Raw genomic sequence first — 19,037 nt, forward strand, 5'->3', positions numbered from 1 at the left:
CATCATTTTCTGAACGACGGATGCCATAATTTCGTTTGACGAAAGATAAACGCCGGCCTCTATCGATGATAACAGACTATTTCCTTTGCGACGGGCGTCCTTTGTGGACGCTACGACAACATCGATACCGCGGACTCCATACGAAATAGCAGATTATCGACGAATTTCGAGAAAGCTCCAAGTTTCCGCAAAGGAAACTTCGCTGATGCCGGACGTAACATGGTTACACGAGTTTCCGCGTAAACTGCCGTGAATTGGCCGCAGGGGGGCAGGAACTGCGGGATTTTATGTGCCACGAAATCGCATACGAAACGAAACGTTGGACAACAATGCGATGTAACAAGTCTCGAATCCTGTCCGTTATTGAAATCGACTCATTTCCCTGCTATTTTCATTTCTCGCTACCATGGCTAATCTAAACACTCGATTCAAGGATGTTTAACCTTTTCCCAAATAGCAACTAGTCCGTGTTGAATAAACTGCGGATGTTTACGCAAATTAAGAATTGTCTGCATTGAATGAGAGACGCTGGAGCCGCATACACAGACATTTACCGTGACTCCCATTAATATACGGACAGTCTTAAACAGACTTGAATTCTTTTGAGAAGTGAGAGCGATTAGTTTAGTACATGATGCGGAAACAAAATTTCTTCAAATATTGCAAACTATCGGAATTGCACAGAAAATACTAAAAGTTGTGTTTTACGACATTCTTATGTGGACTTATACTCTACACGGACTCAAACAGACATTATCTAAATGACACTAAAGAAGATATAATTTGAACTGTATTTAGTGGTTTAATTGACGGTATGCAGTGCGCCTTCGGCCGCGCGGTCACAAGAAAATAGTAGTCATACACGATCTATGTCACAGCACGGAGCCGAGTATTGCGCTTAGACCAGGACTTTACTCGGTAGTATTTTTTAGAAAATTCCATTGAAACAGAAAATCGGAGAAGAATCCTGTTTATATCTGACTGACCCTCGTTAGTACGGTCCGAAAGTGTTCGAACGGTTGTTTGATGAACAAGCTTGTCCAAATGATCGCTTAAGCTTCTGTGAACTTGCCCAGCTGAAAAGGATTAATGGAACAACGACTGTATACAAGTAGGCCTGATTGGCTTTTTATCTTCCCTTTTTCGGTAAACAGTGAGCAGTGCAATGGATCAAATGGCTTTGAACGACTGTTTGCAACACCGACCTTTACAGTTAACGAACTAGTTACATTATAATCGAAAAGCTTGATTTTGGTAACCTTTTCATCTTCTTATAATGGTATTATTGCAAAATTAGTACCTCACAAAATAAATAATAATATCTTTCTTCTTTTCATAATATAAATTAATTATTAAATATTATAATAATTTGATAATCATAAATATTTTTAATCTGCTTACTTCTAAATTGCGTCTACTCTAATCATGACCTCGAATCATGGCTACTGTGACCTTGAGCAGTCAAAATAAATTTTTTATTTCTTCCTTTATCGTAAACATTTTTTTAATCACAGAATTTCTATTTACTTTTGGTTCTCAAGGCCACATAAAAGTCATGGTATTATAGGTACTCCGCTCAAACAGGCAATCATCAATGATTTGCAACAATATACGCATTAAGGTTACCAACAAGCATGGTGCGATCTCATTGAAATATTAGGTTGTCCGAAAAGTTCGTTTCGTTTTTGATTCTTATTCGAACAGTGCAAATTCAATCTAGTTTTTTTTCTTTCTTAAGAATGTAAATTGCGAGGCAGTGCAAAATGAAGCTTAGGAAGCAAGAAAACGTTAACGAACGGATGATCGTCACGTTGTTTGCAATAACACACTCGTGTTGATGTTGAACGTACACATTGCGAAAGAAACTTTTGAGGCAGCTGCTAATAAAAGCAACGATTCGCCACGGAGTCGACAAGTATAATACGTAGAAACGATTGTGCGTAGATACCTGGAGGAAGTTGACGATAGGACAAAGCTTCGGGCCAAACGGCCAATACTGCAACACGAAAAGGCTGACGAAACTGGGCGGCACGCAGAAGAAGGCCATCAGGATGTCGCTGACGGCTAGGTTCACGATGAACAAGTTCGTCACGGTTTTCATCCGGACATCACTGTGCACGACGTAGCAGACCAGACCGTTGCCCGTCAACGCGACAATGAAGACGGCACCGTACAAGAAATAAATGATGCACATGAACCAGCTCGTCGAGAAGAGACTGTACGATCCCTCGAAATAGTTGCACGTGATTTCGAGTTCTAACAGCGTCGAGTTCGAGCCATTGTAGATCTGCAGGATGTGCACGGTGTGGTTTTCTTCGCCGTAGCTCATGGTTGCAGCAACACGTCTCTCAGTGCATGCTGACCTAACAGTAGAATCATTGGATGGTTAAAATACTATCTGATTTCTGCGATCAATTCAGCTTTCTCAAAAAAAAAAAAAAAAAGAAGAATGAGAAAAGGTATGAGCAGATTGAACGAAAGATGTTCTGTTTTAGTGGAATAATTTTTTTACAGGAATGCCTCGATACATGTGACGACTTAATATTATATTATTAATATTCGGACGGTTTACATTTCATTGACCCTTTCGGCTATTTTTGTACAATCAATACATTGCGGCCAATTATAATAATCCAGTGACAAAACTTACTCGTTCTTAATTTCGTCGTTTCTTTATGAAAAATTTTTCCCACGTATTCGTGACGCTGTTCTGATTGAAACGACACTAAACACGACACAATTTGGACGATATTTACTCATTCAATTCACGATATTCCAGAACCTCGATCTCCATTAATTTAGACGAGTGAATATCATCCAAATTGTGTCACGTTTGGTGTCATCTCAATCAGAAAAATGTCACGAATACGTTGGTAGATTTGACCTTGAGATCACCTAAACGCTTGCACATGCAGCCGCATGCATGAAAAGATTTCCCTCCCGAAACGGAACACCTTTCATTCGATCAACTTCCGCGTCTGTTCTATTTTTTAAGAAAACTCATTCGATCATTTCGGTAATTTGTTTGCTTCAGTGCCGAAACTCAAAAACAGAAAAACGGTCAAATGGCTTACCGCTTCGCGAGATTAATAAGTTTATGTTGAACTTGTTAGCGAGTGAACGCCTCGGGAAAGTCGGGCCGCGGACGCTGCGATGCAGGGAGTTTTGCCGCTAATGGAACGTGCATTCTGCATTTCAAACGAAGAGCGAAGTTCGTTCGTAAAAGATTCGAGAGAGGCCCGGGGCCTCGGGACATGTATCCGACGTCTGCGCCGTCGCGTTTACGGTAAATAGACACGCTAATTGTAAGTAACGAAGAGAGTACTTTCGCAGAATGCGACTGAACAACCACGCGTCGCTAATTAATATTGTATCCCCTGCGCTCGGCACTGTTCGAGCGAAAAAGCTGTTTGTTCGTTGTCGAGGGTAGTTAGGTAAAAATCTTCCCTTCCTTCCGCGAAACAAAACGTTTTTCCAGGAACGTCGTCTTATTACTCTTAAAAAGATGAAACTGGATCTTTCTTACATAAATCGATTCCCTCCGTCGTTCCACGTATAATTGGTAGAAGGTAATCTCGGAAAAATTCTATACAACACGCTGACGGTATAGTCAGACTCTGTTGCTGCATGCAAACGTTTTTCAGGTCAACTTAAAATGCTGTTGAAACGAAACTTGTTCTTTGCTCAAAGATTCAAATCAATTATAAATACACCGAGACGCTAAGGAAATTTACCATGGTTTTAAATTACCAATGGAGGTATAGTATGCAGTTTATAGTTCGATGTTTTAATTAGACTCTGAAACTGCGTGCAATCATTTTTCAGACCAATTTAATGTTGCGTTGAACGGAAACCTGTTCTTTATTCAAGGATTTAGTTGCACTGCAAATCAACTGTGAAGTTAAGGAAACTTGAAATGTTTTGAAATCATCGAGAAGTATATAATTTCTGTATACTCTGGTAAGAAACTTTCATGTAGTTGCGAGCATAGTTCAGTTTCTAGCGAACTTCCGACGGTAAATATTGAACAATTATTATGGGCTAATGAGCTGTTATTACAGAAGACGAAATTCAGTTGCAAGATTAATAAGAGTCGCGAAACGAATTGCATAATGTTCGAATGAGCATAAATTTTCATGCGGGAGACAGTCCGTGATAATACTTGACGATCCAAATATAGTTGGCAATCTTCGCAATACACAAATTAAACGCAAATTAAAATGTCGGCGTGGGAGTGTTCTTGATTTCGGCTAAATTAAAAAAATTTAAATGTCAATAAATGTCAATATTTGCTACAACGAGAGTGTCATTAGCAGACTGCGGATTTTATGCACATATAATAAAAATGAATAGGTGAAATACCAGAGACAAACTTTTACGTATCTCCTATTTGTTGTAATCGACACAAACAATTTTTATTTTGTATAAAGATTCGCAGTATAGTCGTCAGCATTTTTGCAACCGTTTGCTTCGGGTTGAAAAGAAATTTTGAACTTCAAACAATTTCTGATGGCATTAACATCTCGGTAACATTTGCATAAATCGATCATAATCATGTATGAGATCGCACGAAGTACAGTGGGAACTCGATTAACCGGGTCGCGGTTACCAAAGGTCTGGATTATATAGTCGCATGATTGTCCAGAGAATGTGATCTCGTTTCGGGGTTGTTGTGTACAGGGTGATCCAGAAAAACAGGATGGCAGGTTAATCTAATTAGCTCGAAATGGGCCGAAAATAAATGGTTGGAAATTTCCAAATGCATACTGGTCGCCTAAATCGTGCCTTGGGAATCAATTCGTTGTTATTTATTATGTGCAACAGCCAGCAATAAATATGGTACAGTAATATCGAACGACATAATTATTTTGTTTTTAATTGTCTTTTAATGAAATTTCCACCAATATATTAGCAATATTTTTCTGACTAAACGAGACCAATCTCAATCAAAGAATTTTTTTCAGAAAAACTGTTAAACCTCATGCATTGGAATTTTGCACACATATTTGTCGGTGTTAGAGGTGCATACGTTAATTTTTTCAAAGTAAAGATAGTGCGAATTGCAGGAGTTATATATTTTTCTGTAGAGCACGTTTTGCAAAATATGTATTGACTGTTGCCATGATTCTTTACAAAATGGTGGCATTTTGAACTCAAATTACTGATTTCTTTGATATTTTCCTTCCTATAACATTTCGTCCTAAACAATCCTAAACAATCGTGATTTTATCTGCTTATTTTTCTTATAAATGCATAAAATCTAGTAATAATATATTAATATGTCTTTAGCGTTATTTTACTAGAAAATCAGGTCGACATTTTAGTATTATGCAAACAAAATGGTTCGATGACATAAACGACGGCCAGTTCTCCGAGAATAGAACCAAATAACGTTCGGAGATAAAAATAGAGTGGAAATGAGTAAAATGTGAATTTTACGTAAGTAAAAACTTTAATATCTGTTCATTTAATATCGTTTCTCTCGATCGATCTTTACTTCTCGGCATGTTCTTGATTAACAGTTCCTTCATTCCTTTTGGCCTTGCAAAATGGGAATCTTGTGTCTCGCGAAATTGCCGATAATTTAAAAGGAACAAATAAAACACATATGTATTTGGAAAAGAAAAGTTAGAAATTCGGAACAGTAATTTCTTTTTAAAAATCTCCATTTGTTCTTTCCATTAGTATTTTAAAATGTGTTAAAATTACGCATTCACAACGAATAAAAAAAAAATGTGAAACGTACCATTAATTCAGAGTCAGTGTTGTCAGAAAATGTGTTAAGTTGATCGAAGGGTTGAATAATTATTATTATTACTTCATAATAATAATTTTATTACTTCAGTTATTACTTCATGCTTGGAAATTATACATGTCCGGATTGATCACGGTTGGATAAAATTTAAATTCAAATTGGAACGCCGGTTTATTAACACAACGAGAATGTTGCCCGAATAATTTCAGTTAATTTAGACGTCACTTAACTTTAATTTCACCTACTGTGGAAATATCGAAGTATGCAATATTTTGCACATTTAAATTTTTTAATAGCTTCGATTAAAATGTATGATTACATTCAGAGTCGTCAGATCAAGACTTGTTCCCCCACACTAATTACCCCTTCTACCGCGCTATTCCCCATGCTTCCTGCACGGCTCGGTCACGTGACGCGTTTCGTTCACAGTACTGACAGAGAGAGGGTAACTTTTTCCCCTCGATTCGTGCTCCCTCCCCTCATCTGGCGACACTGGTTACATTTGCTAATGCATATTCGCTGTATTAGTATATACTGAAACACACTTTTGACTTTATTGAACATTCGATTCTATTTATTTTAATAGAGATTCCAAACCAATCAATATTTATATTTAAAGTGAAAAAATAATAACGAATGGAATGGAAATTATATTTGAATGTATAAATAGGTAAACAAAATTTATTTTGATAGTTTCTCTGCTCTGTAGCCGCATATGTACGTGTCATAAATAATATGAAGCCCAGATGTTGCATTGCAAAGTAATCGTAGTTATTGCGTAATTTGAAACAGGCGACTACGTCACGATATAGAAAGACAAATCTGTGAATAACTCTCTCATTGATCCGTTTCACATCCATCAATGTCACACACTCGAAATTTGATGGATGTGGTCTAAACGGAATGAAAGTGGAATGTTATCTTTGATTTTCTTTTGAAAATTGAAACCTATAAAATCTTGTTATGTTTCATTTCTACTATACAGGCAATCTTAATTACAATTTCACCTGAAATTTTACCAGTTAGTTTGGTTTCAAACTTCAGTAGGTAATTAAATCAAAATTAAATAATAGTACCTGCGTTTCATCGATTTTCGGATGCCACTTTTCTCTGCAATATTTAGCTTACTTTGATATTTTCACAATTTACTGAAATAATCTTTAAAACATTCTCTCTATGTGCTGCGTACGAATGATTTGTTATTATTACACATTCTGAAATTTAAGAACAAGTATGCTAATTTCAATAAATACTTTTAATCATAACAATAATTATAATAAATTTTTACTTTTGTGAGATACGTAGCAAATCAAATAATTAGTAAAATCATTCAAACAATTAGTATTTAGTTTATTAATTACATATACGTATTGAAGGTATACAAATTTTTTAGACTTTTGTATAAAGTACTGTATACGATACTTTTTATAATACATGCGATTTATTAAAAATCCTTTTATATATTACTAAGCTAAATTCCCGAAACAGATTTTGCAGAATGTTTTGTATTCCGTGCGTGCTGGGAATTTCGTACGATAGAAATATGGCTGAGAATATTAATAGAAGCAGGTCACGATTAACAGACACAGCAAATCACGTCGCAAATGACTGTACCCGTGAAAGATTTGAGAAATTGTAGACCCTGAAAAGAATGTATAAGTAAATATTTGGAGGGCGAGATAAACGAAGCCGGCCAAAAGTAAGATTGATGAAGTCGTTAATGTCCAGTTGTTTATTCATTAAATTATAATTTCAGACGTCAAATTTTAAGCACGACAAGAAAAATGAGGTTGGCACTGCAGGGTAGAAATACTCATTTCTAGACGTTAACCGTAATTAAAACTGTTACACATATTGAAATTGTTATTTTTGATATTATATATTTAAATATTTGTCATATTCGAACTGTCAAAAGTTGATCTTGTATAGAATGTAAAACATTCCTTTAGCTAAATGGTCGTTTATATTCAATTTATAATAACATTTCTCTTCTGCGATATAAATGCTACGCTTACGTTTTTTTATAATTTCTGTTTCTGTTAATATCATCGTTCTTTTCAAATACAACAGAATCATTACAATTAAAGAGTTTATTGTCTTATCTTAAAGAGTTTATTATCTGTCTTTATCAGTCTTTATCAGAATTGCATATTATTATTTCGAAACATTTAGAAAATACGGACGAACTTTTTGATGAAGTTGTGAAGTATTTTTTCATTTGAGAACATCCGGGGGGCGTGGAAATTTCAGCTTTTATTTCATTCGTTTCCAATCTAGCTTTCTACAGCGGGGAGATTAAGGGTAAAAACTAAGCGCGTGAAAGTTTCGATGAGAAAAACAGTTTTCATGGATTGTATATTGTTGTTTTTATTTGAGACTGTCTAGGGGACGCTGACCTAAAGTGTCATATGTTTTGTCGTCTTCGTCTTCAGATTAACTTTGTATAGCTCGAAAATCAGGCGCAGAACTACTCTTAGCAGTTTTGATGCGACAGACAATTCACCCCAGCTGGCGAAAGAATTAACAGAACTTTGGGAGGAAGATGGCGAGTGGAGGAATGTGGTGGAACTACGGGGGAGAAGAACTTGTCGAAAATGCACCATATACGAGATATTTTTAATTAAATGCTTTATTACCCGCTGAGCGGAAGTGACGCGTGTTGCCCGCATCTGCGTGCCAAACTTTGTTTCGACCCGTTACGCCCGCCTCATGCTTTCTAACGACAAAAAAAAAAGTGTTAATACATACAGCCATTGCAGAATACACAGGCGTATAATAAGTATAAATTTTCTCTTCCTTCTAGAAAATTATGAGAAGAAAAGAAGACCTAATGACTGTAACTGTAAAATAAACCGCAGCGCAAGGGGTTAAAGCATAGCAAGCACTTTGTTAATCTAATTTAACTTGACCCTTGACTATATTGGCGTACGGTGCTTAAGAGGTTAAGGGTTTATAGGTTGTGAGATTTACGAAATAACACGAATATATTCTGATTTGAATGTGTGTTACAAGTGTTGGTGTCGCGATTGAATGTATAATAAAGGTAGTTTACCTATGATGCTCGGTGTTGAATATCGGAATAGTTTATTGATACGAAAGGGAACTTTTGCCCGATCTCACTGGAACTGATTCTTATGAACGCGACTCTGCACGCGGAATTCTGCACGTTACTGTACACTTACTGACTGAAGAGGATCAAAATGAATGGGTTTATATACCCTAAAAATGAGAGGGAGTGTCTGTTTTTAATCCTTTCGATACGAGCGCCCATTACATCCGACATCCGTCTAATGACCTGTGTGTACGAGCGCCGGATATATCCGGCATCCGACTGATGACCTATGTGTACGCGCGTCGGATATATCCGGCATCCATGTGACAGCCTGTATACACGATACCATCTATAGTGGCGAATTTTATATAAATGTCCAGCCGGAGCATAATCATCCCAGGTTGGGACGTTTTTCTTTCTCAGGAAAGAGATTAGAAAAATTCTAATCGAAACGAATTCTAATGAAACTTTTCTATACGTAACAAACAATAAATTTGGACTCATTGTAAGTCTTTTATTTTCATAATCCGTAAGCTTCAGGATTATGGTTGTGCTATTTGTTTTGAAAAAATTATCATAAATTACACACCAACAATTTTACATACGAGAACCATAAATGCTTAAATACCTTTTAGAACTATTGTATATTGTGCCACACCTGTGACTCACCTCGTGTAAGCAGAAATGGATCGTTAATAATTTTGTAATTAAACATAATTTACCGCAGCGTTCATATTGCAAACGCCTCGTGTTAAAGTGTGGCGAGATCGCGGGACGATGTTGGCTAAACGCAATTTCTCAGTGTCAAAAATGCAAATTGCCGTCGATAATTGTCGGCAAGGGAGACTTCCGGTCGAAGTTCATTAATCTCCGCGCAAAGTACACAGAGGAGCGCCTAAGTCGGATTTATTATAGCCTAACGCGGGCGCCGTAAATTTGATCGCACTTACTGTCGGATTACAATTTCAGTATTGCTTGCCAGGAACGTTAAGACAGAGTTTAACTGTGTTTTGAATTAAACTGAGGCGAGAACCTGTCAAACACATTCTGCCAATATTATACGCATCATAAGTAGAGCTGTTTACAATTCTATTTACAATTTTTTTTAGCACAATGGTCGCTAAATTACGAGAACGTTAAGACAACGAATAGAAAGTATGCAAAACAATTTAAACATTTCTCTCTGTTTCATTTTCGTTCTTTAAGTATAAAACTCATCTCTATTGCAAATACTACTATCTGCTTTGCATTTAATTAAATGAATGTAGAGTGTGGAAATGGTATAACGGGAAGCTCAAACATTATTATAAGAACAATATATGTACATTTACCATTGTACATATTTGTACTTTAAAATGAATATTGGAATATGAAAAAATTAAAACTCTGATAAGTATAAGGAAATTTAAATTTTTAATTACGAACTCCTTTAATTTAACTTGCACAATGATGCTCGACGTATGTTTTACTAATTAATTAATCTAATATGTCGCTGCGATAATTAAAGCTAAATAAGAATTTTGTTTATTGCTTGCAATGATTTGTTTCGGCAATACTTTGAACCATGATTATAAGATTAATGTTAGCCACAGTGCCATACAGTACAAAGGTAATTATTTCGATGGATGAGTATAACAAATTGTGTTACGTTCCATTGTACATACTAACAATCATGAGATTAATTAATGCCATACGATACGAGCGTATTATAAAAATTCTGTGTGCTTTAATCAAAGGCTTCGACTAACAATAGAGGCTTCTATAAAGATTTTAATCGAAAAATAACGTTGGAAATTTGAAACGAAAAATAACAAATTGTGCTCGATACACATAGTTTTGCACATGAATATTCCCAATTAGGAACGTGTCATTTACTTTGCAAAATTTTCACGCCACGCGAATTTGGTCATTGTGTAGAGCAGAATTCTAAAAGGAAACTTCAATATCCGTGACGGCGCATGTAAGCGCCTTACCTTTTATTTTCCGATATCTGTTTGCATCGCCTGAAAAGCGGACGGAAATTGTGTTATCCCGACACGCGTTAAACTTGTAAGATAAATTCGATCACCTGCCGTAAATGGCGTACACTATTTCAGACCGTTCAACGCGAGATATTCGGAGCAACTGCGTTAAATATAACAGCTAAGTGCATTACCATTTCATTGGTTCGTGCTATGACATTAACATGCTCATTCTGCCTGCATTCTCAGCGTCGTAAATTCCCACGAACTTTCGGATCTGCTCCGTTCTCGAATACGATTCTCGAAATCGTTCTCGAAAATACGAATCATTAGTTTTCACGGAAATTAATTAAATTATAGATCTCAGAATATCTAAAGCAAATTAAAAACTAATTTAACCTTTCCCTACCTCGCTTCTTCCGGGGAAGAACGAAGCTTAATCATTTCACGAGCAGGCTGCAAGCCGCCAAAAAATTGATTAATTTCCTCCGCGAGGGTTTATAAAATTAACAGTTTGAATACTCCATGACACGATTTCTTATTCCATGTTTTCGTCGAACAAGAACGGAAACGGACAACGTTGAACATTCGTGTCGGGCCAACAACGGTTCGAAAGTCTTCCTGGGGGCCGGGGAGGTTCCGCCATTTTAATCTAGCAGCGCCGGAATTGGAATATTTTTCCTACCGTGTCGCCGCGGTCGAGTTTTAAAAAGTAGATGCGTGTGAATATTTAACGAGGTACCGGGCGATTTTATTCTCTTTGTCGTCCGTCTGCTTGATACTCCGCGCGGCTTCCGCGCAAGATATGTTGTACCGCGCAATTTGAACATTCCTCCCGTATTAAAATTTTCATCAAAGGCAAATAATCCGCCATCTCTGTTCCCCCGGCCGTTTGTTGCTCGCAGGCCGCGCAGCCGCCTAACCCGCGCGACAAACGCACGGAATTGCACGTGAAATACACCTGACTCCTTTTCCGCAATACGAGCGGAATTGTAATAATTTAGCGACCGGCGCGATTGTCCAACATAACGTATTCAAACGTTTCTGTTGCCTTAACTGGGTGTATGAACTTGCCTGGGAGTATCTTGTCCTGTTATCAATACAATCGTGAACGATAAGATAGGACAGTCTACTAATTTATTAACTTTTATTCAGTAGATAGCATGAATAAAAATTTCTTGTACAGGGTGTATAAGGGTCATCCGTCCTGGATCGGTGGACATTTGTCAAAGAAACTTGCCGCAAAATTGTTGTTAAAGTTTTACTTTACATCTGCACCTTCTATACATCGAGAAAAGAAAAAGTTTGAAAGGAACCATTAGTATTTTATAATGTAGGATTAGTATTCGCATGTGTAACATTGGATACAAGGTTTTCTTTCATATTTTGCAACTTCAAATTTAACAACAATTTTCGTTGTTATAAACAATTTTGCGGCAAGTTTCTTTGACGAATGTCCACCGATCCGGAGGTGTTGTGGGAGGTGTAGGTGGATTCACCGCTAGGACGGATGACCATTACTTTTTATACACCCTATACATGCATCGTTTCACATTGTTCTCGCTTATTTGGCTCAGTTCATTTAGAAAATTTTCACAGTGACTGGACGAATTCCCAACACTTGATAAACTATTTAAATTTTTTAACCGATTTGCACACCGAATAGATTTGAAACCGCGAAAATAGGAGAGATATTTGAAGGCCCTGCGTATGATGAGGTAATTTGTGTAATTATTAATTATCATTCACTGCGGTACCTGTGTTTATTCGTTAGAAATTGATCGTTCATTCATCGGACATTTGATCCGCAATCTTTTGAACGAAGAACGCGTGAAAATTGAATTTTCGCCGTGATAGCTACACCAGCACGAAGATGCTAACCCTGACAAAATGGCTGCCCACGAATGTACGAACAATTCCCTCTGATGGGTTCAGATAATCCATTTAAATGTGCGGTCTGCAAGGGAAATTGCGACCGCGAGAACCGATTGTTCTTTTTATAAAAGCTCTACAATGACTTTTAAAGGTGTGACAAAGTCCGCCTAGCATGTAATCCAGAAGCAAAAGATCCGACATGCTCCTGTGCGCGGTGAAAAGTCCGATTTGAACGGTATATGAAACTTGAAATTGTCCACAAACGCAAACGCTGAAATTTTTTTGGAAAATCGAAACAGAAATTTCTTTTTCATCCTTAACCGTTTTTATTCAATTCTCCGATTATGGTATTTGGTAGTAACATCGAACATTTTGATAATTTTGCTGGAAGTGCTCTTCTCAAAGTACAGATAAAGGAGGTTCTGGCTGTGCACGAACTTTCGCCGGCAGTTAACCAAGTTTCGTAGGTGGCAGATGCGGTGCGAAATGTGTTAAGCATCCGAGCCGGTTAACGTGATTTAGGTTAGTGTTGCTACACGTGGTGTACCGCGACAGTTAGCTATACTCTCGAAAGGAAAAATGGAGGGCGAAACCGTGACCAAAGTCGCGCCAATTGGATAAATTGCTCCGTCTATTATCGGTTCATTCGATTCTCACTTCGAAGAAGTTTTCTCTTGCGATAAAAATGACTAGGCGTTATTTAATCCTCGTACGCTGCTCAGAAATAGTTACAAGAAAATAGCCTAAAATAATGTTTCATCCATTTTTCTTTTCCAGTTCAAATTAACAAATTATGTTTCAATTGTAACATCACTGTTTGAAGACATCTTACGACACAGACAGAATGGTATTAATAATTTTAGACGAGTAAGTACTTTTGCCCGCTTTTATCGCATTTTTAGCTTGAATAATCTCTAAACAAATCCTCTGTGCACCTTTTAAAGGAAAACCTTTTAAAATAAAAGCTAATAAAATCTTAATACCAACGAAAAGCTGGATAGATTTTTCGCGATTCGTTAATACGCACCGTTGATACTAAATCTTGATCTCACCCGAAGCATCGAAACTCGTCTCTGTCTTCTGCTCTTGAAACAGTTCTCTAACCATCACAAAGTCTTTCAAAGCGTGACTAACTCCTCCAGCGAAGTTCATGCCCGGCCATATTTAACGAAGGATTCCGATGGTCTTACAACTCGGATTGTTCCAATGGCACCTGATTCTGTTAGTCGACTTTCGAACTTGCGAAGGGGATTTGTACCTCTACACGTAGCACAAACTTGCGAACTTTCCTTCGCGAAAGAAGTTTTATGCATTGCTTTCCGTACGCGACATCGATACGTTACATCCGAGAAACGAAACTTTCTTTCTCGCTTTTTCCCCTTATCTGTATTTTTGAAAGTAAAGCTAATGCAGCACTCTATAATATAGTGCTGAACCCTGTTAAGAGACCTCGACATCTACTCGAAGATTTCGCCGATATTAGGAAACTTTGTTATTGCTGAGACGATGCCATAATATTTGTTGCCCCCTCTTTATCCATGTTTTTAATCAATTCAAAGTTTTACGAACATCCAAGAACTTGAGACTGTCCTTCCATCGAGTCACGTGAAAGTGGGTTATCTTTAGAAATTTACTATAGGGATACTGAGTGGTACAGGGGTTAACGACTTTTTGCAATGTATTTAGGAATGATTCAGTGTCGTGGATAAATTTTTGAACCTTATTTAGTGAAATTTTTTTGGAAAATTGTTTTCAATTAAATAACACGGAACAGTTTTTAAGAATGCAAGATTAGTCGTGTAAACACCTACGATTATAATTTTCTAGCGAATTACTATTAGACTAAATACTATTAGAGTTTACAAGTTTATTGTATACCACTGTTAGGTACATACAAAGCTTCAGGTCCTTTAATCTTAATTTATATACAGGGAGAGGCACCTAAGTTTATCTCCGTTGTTTTTAGTACCTAATACGAAAAAATGTCTAAGATAAATTCCAAGGTCATTGTGGTTTATTTTTTTTTTTTTTTAATGGAACGAAGTATTTTGATGAGTGTAACATTATAGATAATGAAGAAACAAATTCAACCATGTATAATATGTTGACCTTCGAATAACCTTCGAAGGAGTTATTCTTCAAAAAGCATAACTTGCTTACCGATCATGCTTACCGTATTCTAGTAGAGTACCTTTGATGAAAACACCGGAACATTGTCGAAAGACATCTCTTGCCTTTCGCTGAGTAAACCATGGCAACGTGACACGTATTAACGCGTAACCATAACAATGAACATAGTGCGTGTCAGTAAATTACACTGCCGCGGGATACACGGCAAGCGATCGATAGCCGCTAATGCTTCGAAACTATAACATTATTCTTGATGCAACCTAAGCACCGATTGTGCACTTTCGAGGTAAGCAAACAATATGAGAGTCATCCAATGAGATTTCTCCTGGCGACAAAGCGCTCGGATTTTCACAGCGTTTCGAGCAAATTGTGGTGTGCTATTTCCCGCAATCAACCTCGAAGAGATAAAGGATAAAGTTTCTACGGTCCGTCGATGATAAAGTGTAAGAAGACATCTCGCCACTTATGTCCACAATATTTAAACGAAAATTAGTTTCGTGGTTCCGCGCAGTTTTAAACCGAGGCGCTAGTTTCGCGCAAGTAAGTCTGCTTAAGCTGACTCCGGAACAATAGCTTTCTACAGTATTGTCTCCGTTACTGTCGCAGAGGTCTCTACCGTGACTGTCGAACTTTTATCCCCGCCACTGGAGGGGATCCCCCTTGGAACCAATCGAGCAGTAAACCCGCGAGTATCGGCGTATTTCGATTGCCTTTTTTGCGAAACTTGCAGTTTTCGAAGTTATTGCAGTTGGTTGAAATAAAGTGGTAGATATTTTTATTTCTACAGACAACTCGGAATAGTTCGAGTCAGGGTCCCAGTAACGGGAACTCAGCAATCCTCGGAGATTCTATTTCTGATATCAGCCAAGATAAGTCCGCGCTTGAACAGGCTGACAAAAGCCTGAGATAACAGGATCGATTAACGATGAGCGAACGAGGACGGTAGCAAAGGACTCTGCCAGCAGTACTTCAGGTATACCTTTAATATCAAGATTTATTCGGGCGTTAAATATTCTATTATAGGCCATGCTAATTGGATAGCGAGTTTTATGCACGAGTTGCACAATGGATCGCGTAAAACGGAAGTTACAACGAACACGTACCCTATTTTATTCTCCAACGACGAAAATGTTTTAATGCAGCAAAAATATTTATTATTCATTATATGCAGTGTATAGCATTGAATGGGGTACTTACAGTCTATTGTCTCTAGAATACAAACAGTTTTGTGCTCTCCGGATTGAATTCGAGAAATTCAGGTAACAATGGACATGGAGTCTATATCCTATGACTAGACAGCGAATTTTTGTGCAAAATAAAAATTGCGTTAATTGCAAGACGCAGAGGAGGAGCACAGTCATTCTTTTCTTTTTAAAATAATTTGTAGGTCAGCTGTAGGTCAGATTTCGAATAAAAAGTACGATGCAAGGATAGTATGCATATATGATAATATCAAAACAATAATTCATTGGAAATAGATTATTTTGTTAGAATACAATCCTATGTTTTCTGAAATGGTTAACCCTGAGGAAAATATATGATTCACGAATACGGAGCATTTTTATTTTAATATCTCACAAATCTTCAGAACAATCGTGGAAGTTTTAACGTGACCTTGTAGTCAATTTTCCGCTGACCTAGTTTGCTTATTAATTGATGTTTGTCGTAGCTCACCGAAGAAAGGATTACGAAAATTGCGTCCGAGAGAAATTCAGGAACGTCGGGAAATCGAGCGGATGTAATCAACGATTTCGCGGTACATCCAGCGGACAAAGACTATGCGAAAGTACGTGCTGGTATGCGCTATCTATCAAACTAAGTTTCGGCGGAACGCACGCAACACTAATCAATCAGTCTGGAACGGTGTAGAATGTGCCGGCACTAACCATTTGCTCAAACCGCGACACACGCGATGTATCGTGTAACGGTTTGAAGGCAGTTACAAAGAAAATATCGCGATTTTAATAATAGCCGCGTGTTTTCATAATTCTGCGAACAGTATGCGAACAAGCGGGAACGTGTCGGATTTTAAGCGGGATTCGACATTTACATGGGCGAGACGCAGTGTCGCCGGATGAGGGGAGGGAGCACGAATAGAGGGGAAGGAGTTACCCTTTCTCCGCCAGTATCAGAGTACGCACGACGCGGAAAGGGAAATTAGAGTGGGGGAACAAGTCTTGATCTGGCAACAGTGGCAAGACGTCCCACTTCTTCAAATACAAAGTAAACATAACCCTAACTAAATACGAAACTACAAAACCGTACTGAATATTTTGAAGTTGCGCCTCTACGCAAATACAGACTGATTTATTAACACAAAGAACTGAAATTATACAGAAGTTTGTCTACTCTGTCAACGATTCTATCAGGCTCTAAATAAAATAATAGATTTTTATCGAATGTTTCATATTTTCCTTTAGAGAATTGATGAAGGTATAATTTTATAAAATTCTATTTCGTCCAATTTTGGAGAAGAACAATGTTATTCGGAAATGCAGCACGGTGCTCTAATTTGAACGATGCAATTTACATTTCCAGCTCGCATTTTCTTTGCTCTTACAGATCATATTCATAGCTGGATCGAGGGACGCTTAAGAAATCATAATGTTTTATATAATGTGTTAGGATGTTAGGATTAAATGTGAATGAAATACCGTCCCGAACGAATGAATTCGGACATAAACATTTTCCTTTTAGTTCACTCAATTGTACAAATGTACTAACTCGTGAGGTGCATTTATTCTCACGTTAATTGTTGCGAAAGTTACAGGAAGGTACATCGCACATTACGGGAAGTAAAATAAAGTTTTTTCTCTCGTATAAATGCAGAAAAGTGTTCCGACAATTGATTTCCGAGATCGACGCTGTAGACGAAGAAGCTGTTTCACGGAACGATCGTTTAAACCGTGAAAGATTGTCTCCTAGTTTGTTAGTACGGACACCGTACAAGCGTCGTGTGCCCTGAAATGTGCCTTATCGGAGGCTTAAGCTGCGAAGACGCTGTCATTCGCAGCTGCTAAAAATATTTCAACACGGTCCCGGCGTTGACAAGAAAATTACTTTCCCGTGAGAACGTCGGAGAATTTACATCATTTTACACGCCGCTTCTACCTCACCGACGAAACTTTTTCGCGGTAATTATTTTCCACGGTGACAAACGTTCTCGCGCGCGTTCGGAGATGATGCTGGTCGTTAAAGCCCGACTATTACCCTAAACCAGGGAGACTTTATTAAACCCAGGGAAATATTTCTTCGGTTAAAAGCGTTTATTTTACTGATCTCGCTGCTGCTTGTCTGAAAGATGCTTACACGCTGGACCATTAGTTTTTACCTCCCCCTAAATCTTCCCTTCGCAGTGGATAACGCGTGCTTTTTCCAGTTAATTCCCGCGTACACCATTCCGAAGTATTCTAATTAAATTACTTATTTAACTACGGCTCCACAGAACTGTGGTTTGATACTAATTACTCATTCTTTGAGGTTTTCCTTTATTTTTTTTACGATGCGTTTGTTTTATAATAACTTATGGAAATGGAAATTTGCGCAAAGTAGAAGTGAAATAAACTATTCCTACATATTATAAACTAATCCTAAAATTGTAAAAAATTTTGGATATTGACGTAAGGGTTTGCAATTCTTGAAATTCACCGTTAATAATTAGATTCCCGTTTTATAGCAATTTGTGCGAGTTAAATTCTGAAAACCAATAAACGTCTATTCAATGGTTAATAAAAGCATGATGGAAAGGTGCTTACGCACAAGAACACCGCCATTCTTTGCTACTTCAGGAAGAGTGCCATGCTGTGTATATTCCCTCGTTTATGTCAGTCTCTGCGCAAGCAGTTTACATTAGTACCAACTTCAATAACAGCTAATGGAATCTGAAATCGTGCAGGCGTTCACTGATAATGCTAAATATGCTGGAAATACATGATACTAACAATAGTAGACGATATAGACGCGGAATGGATATTATGTGACGCAACATTGTAATTACAATTAATGTACATGCCAACGCGTTCGCGGACGTTTGTAATGAATGGTTATATGCGGATTAACGATCGATACCGAAATAAACGGCTCTCTTAAAACTGCAATCTTCCTTAAAGCGGCGGCTTTAATAACGCTTCGGGAACTTCAGCAATTTATTAAACGCCGACAAATGTGCTCATGTAAAACTGCGCTGCCTGGACTGTTCGAGTTGTATAATGACTTTGGACGCCGCCTTGTTGGCACCGTTCAGTTGCACGTGCTTCAAAAAGTT

General features: G+C 37.6%; 1 protein-coding gene across 6 annotated transcripts in view; it reads right to left on the reverse strand.

The window, feature by feature from the left end:
* The window catches only part of LOC143356306 (RYamide receptor), an 84,244-nt gene that overhangs the window by 57,990 nt on the left and 7,217 nt on the right, over window positions 1-19,037 (reverse strand). For 3 of the 6 annotated variants that reach the window (XR_013082651.1, XM_076791871.1, XM_076791876.1), the window contains exons 1-2: window positions 10,781-10,919; window positions 1,949-2,363 (exon numbers count right to left, since the gene is read on the reverse strand). Coding sequence is in view for 5 of the 6 variants with exons in the window: in XM_076791871.1 (XP_076647986.1) it covers window positions 1,949-2,329 (381 nt within the window). In the remaining variant the exon portion in view is untranslated. Of the gene's footprint in view, window positions 1-1,948; window positions 2,364-10,780; window positions 10,920-19,037 lie in introns of those variants that run through there. The other 3 variants (XM_076791875.1, XM_076791872.1, XM_076791873.1) reach the window with 1 other exon arrangement.

Source organism: Halictus rubicundus, chromosome 8 (genome assembly GCF_050948215.1).
Source record: "Halictus rubicundus isolate RS-2024b chromosome 8, iyHalRubi1_principal, whole genome shotgun sequence".
In the NCBI taxonomy this organism is placed as follows: Eukaryota; Metazoa; Arthropoda; class Insecta; order Hymenoptera; family Halictidae; genus Halictus; species Halictus rubicundus.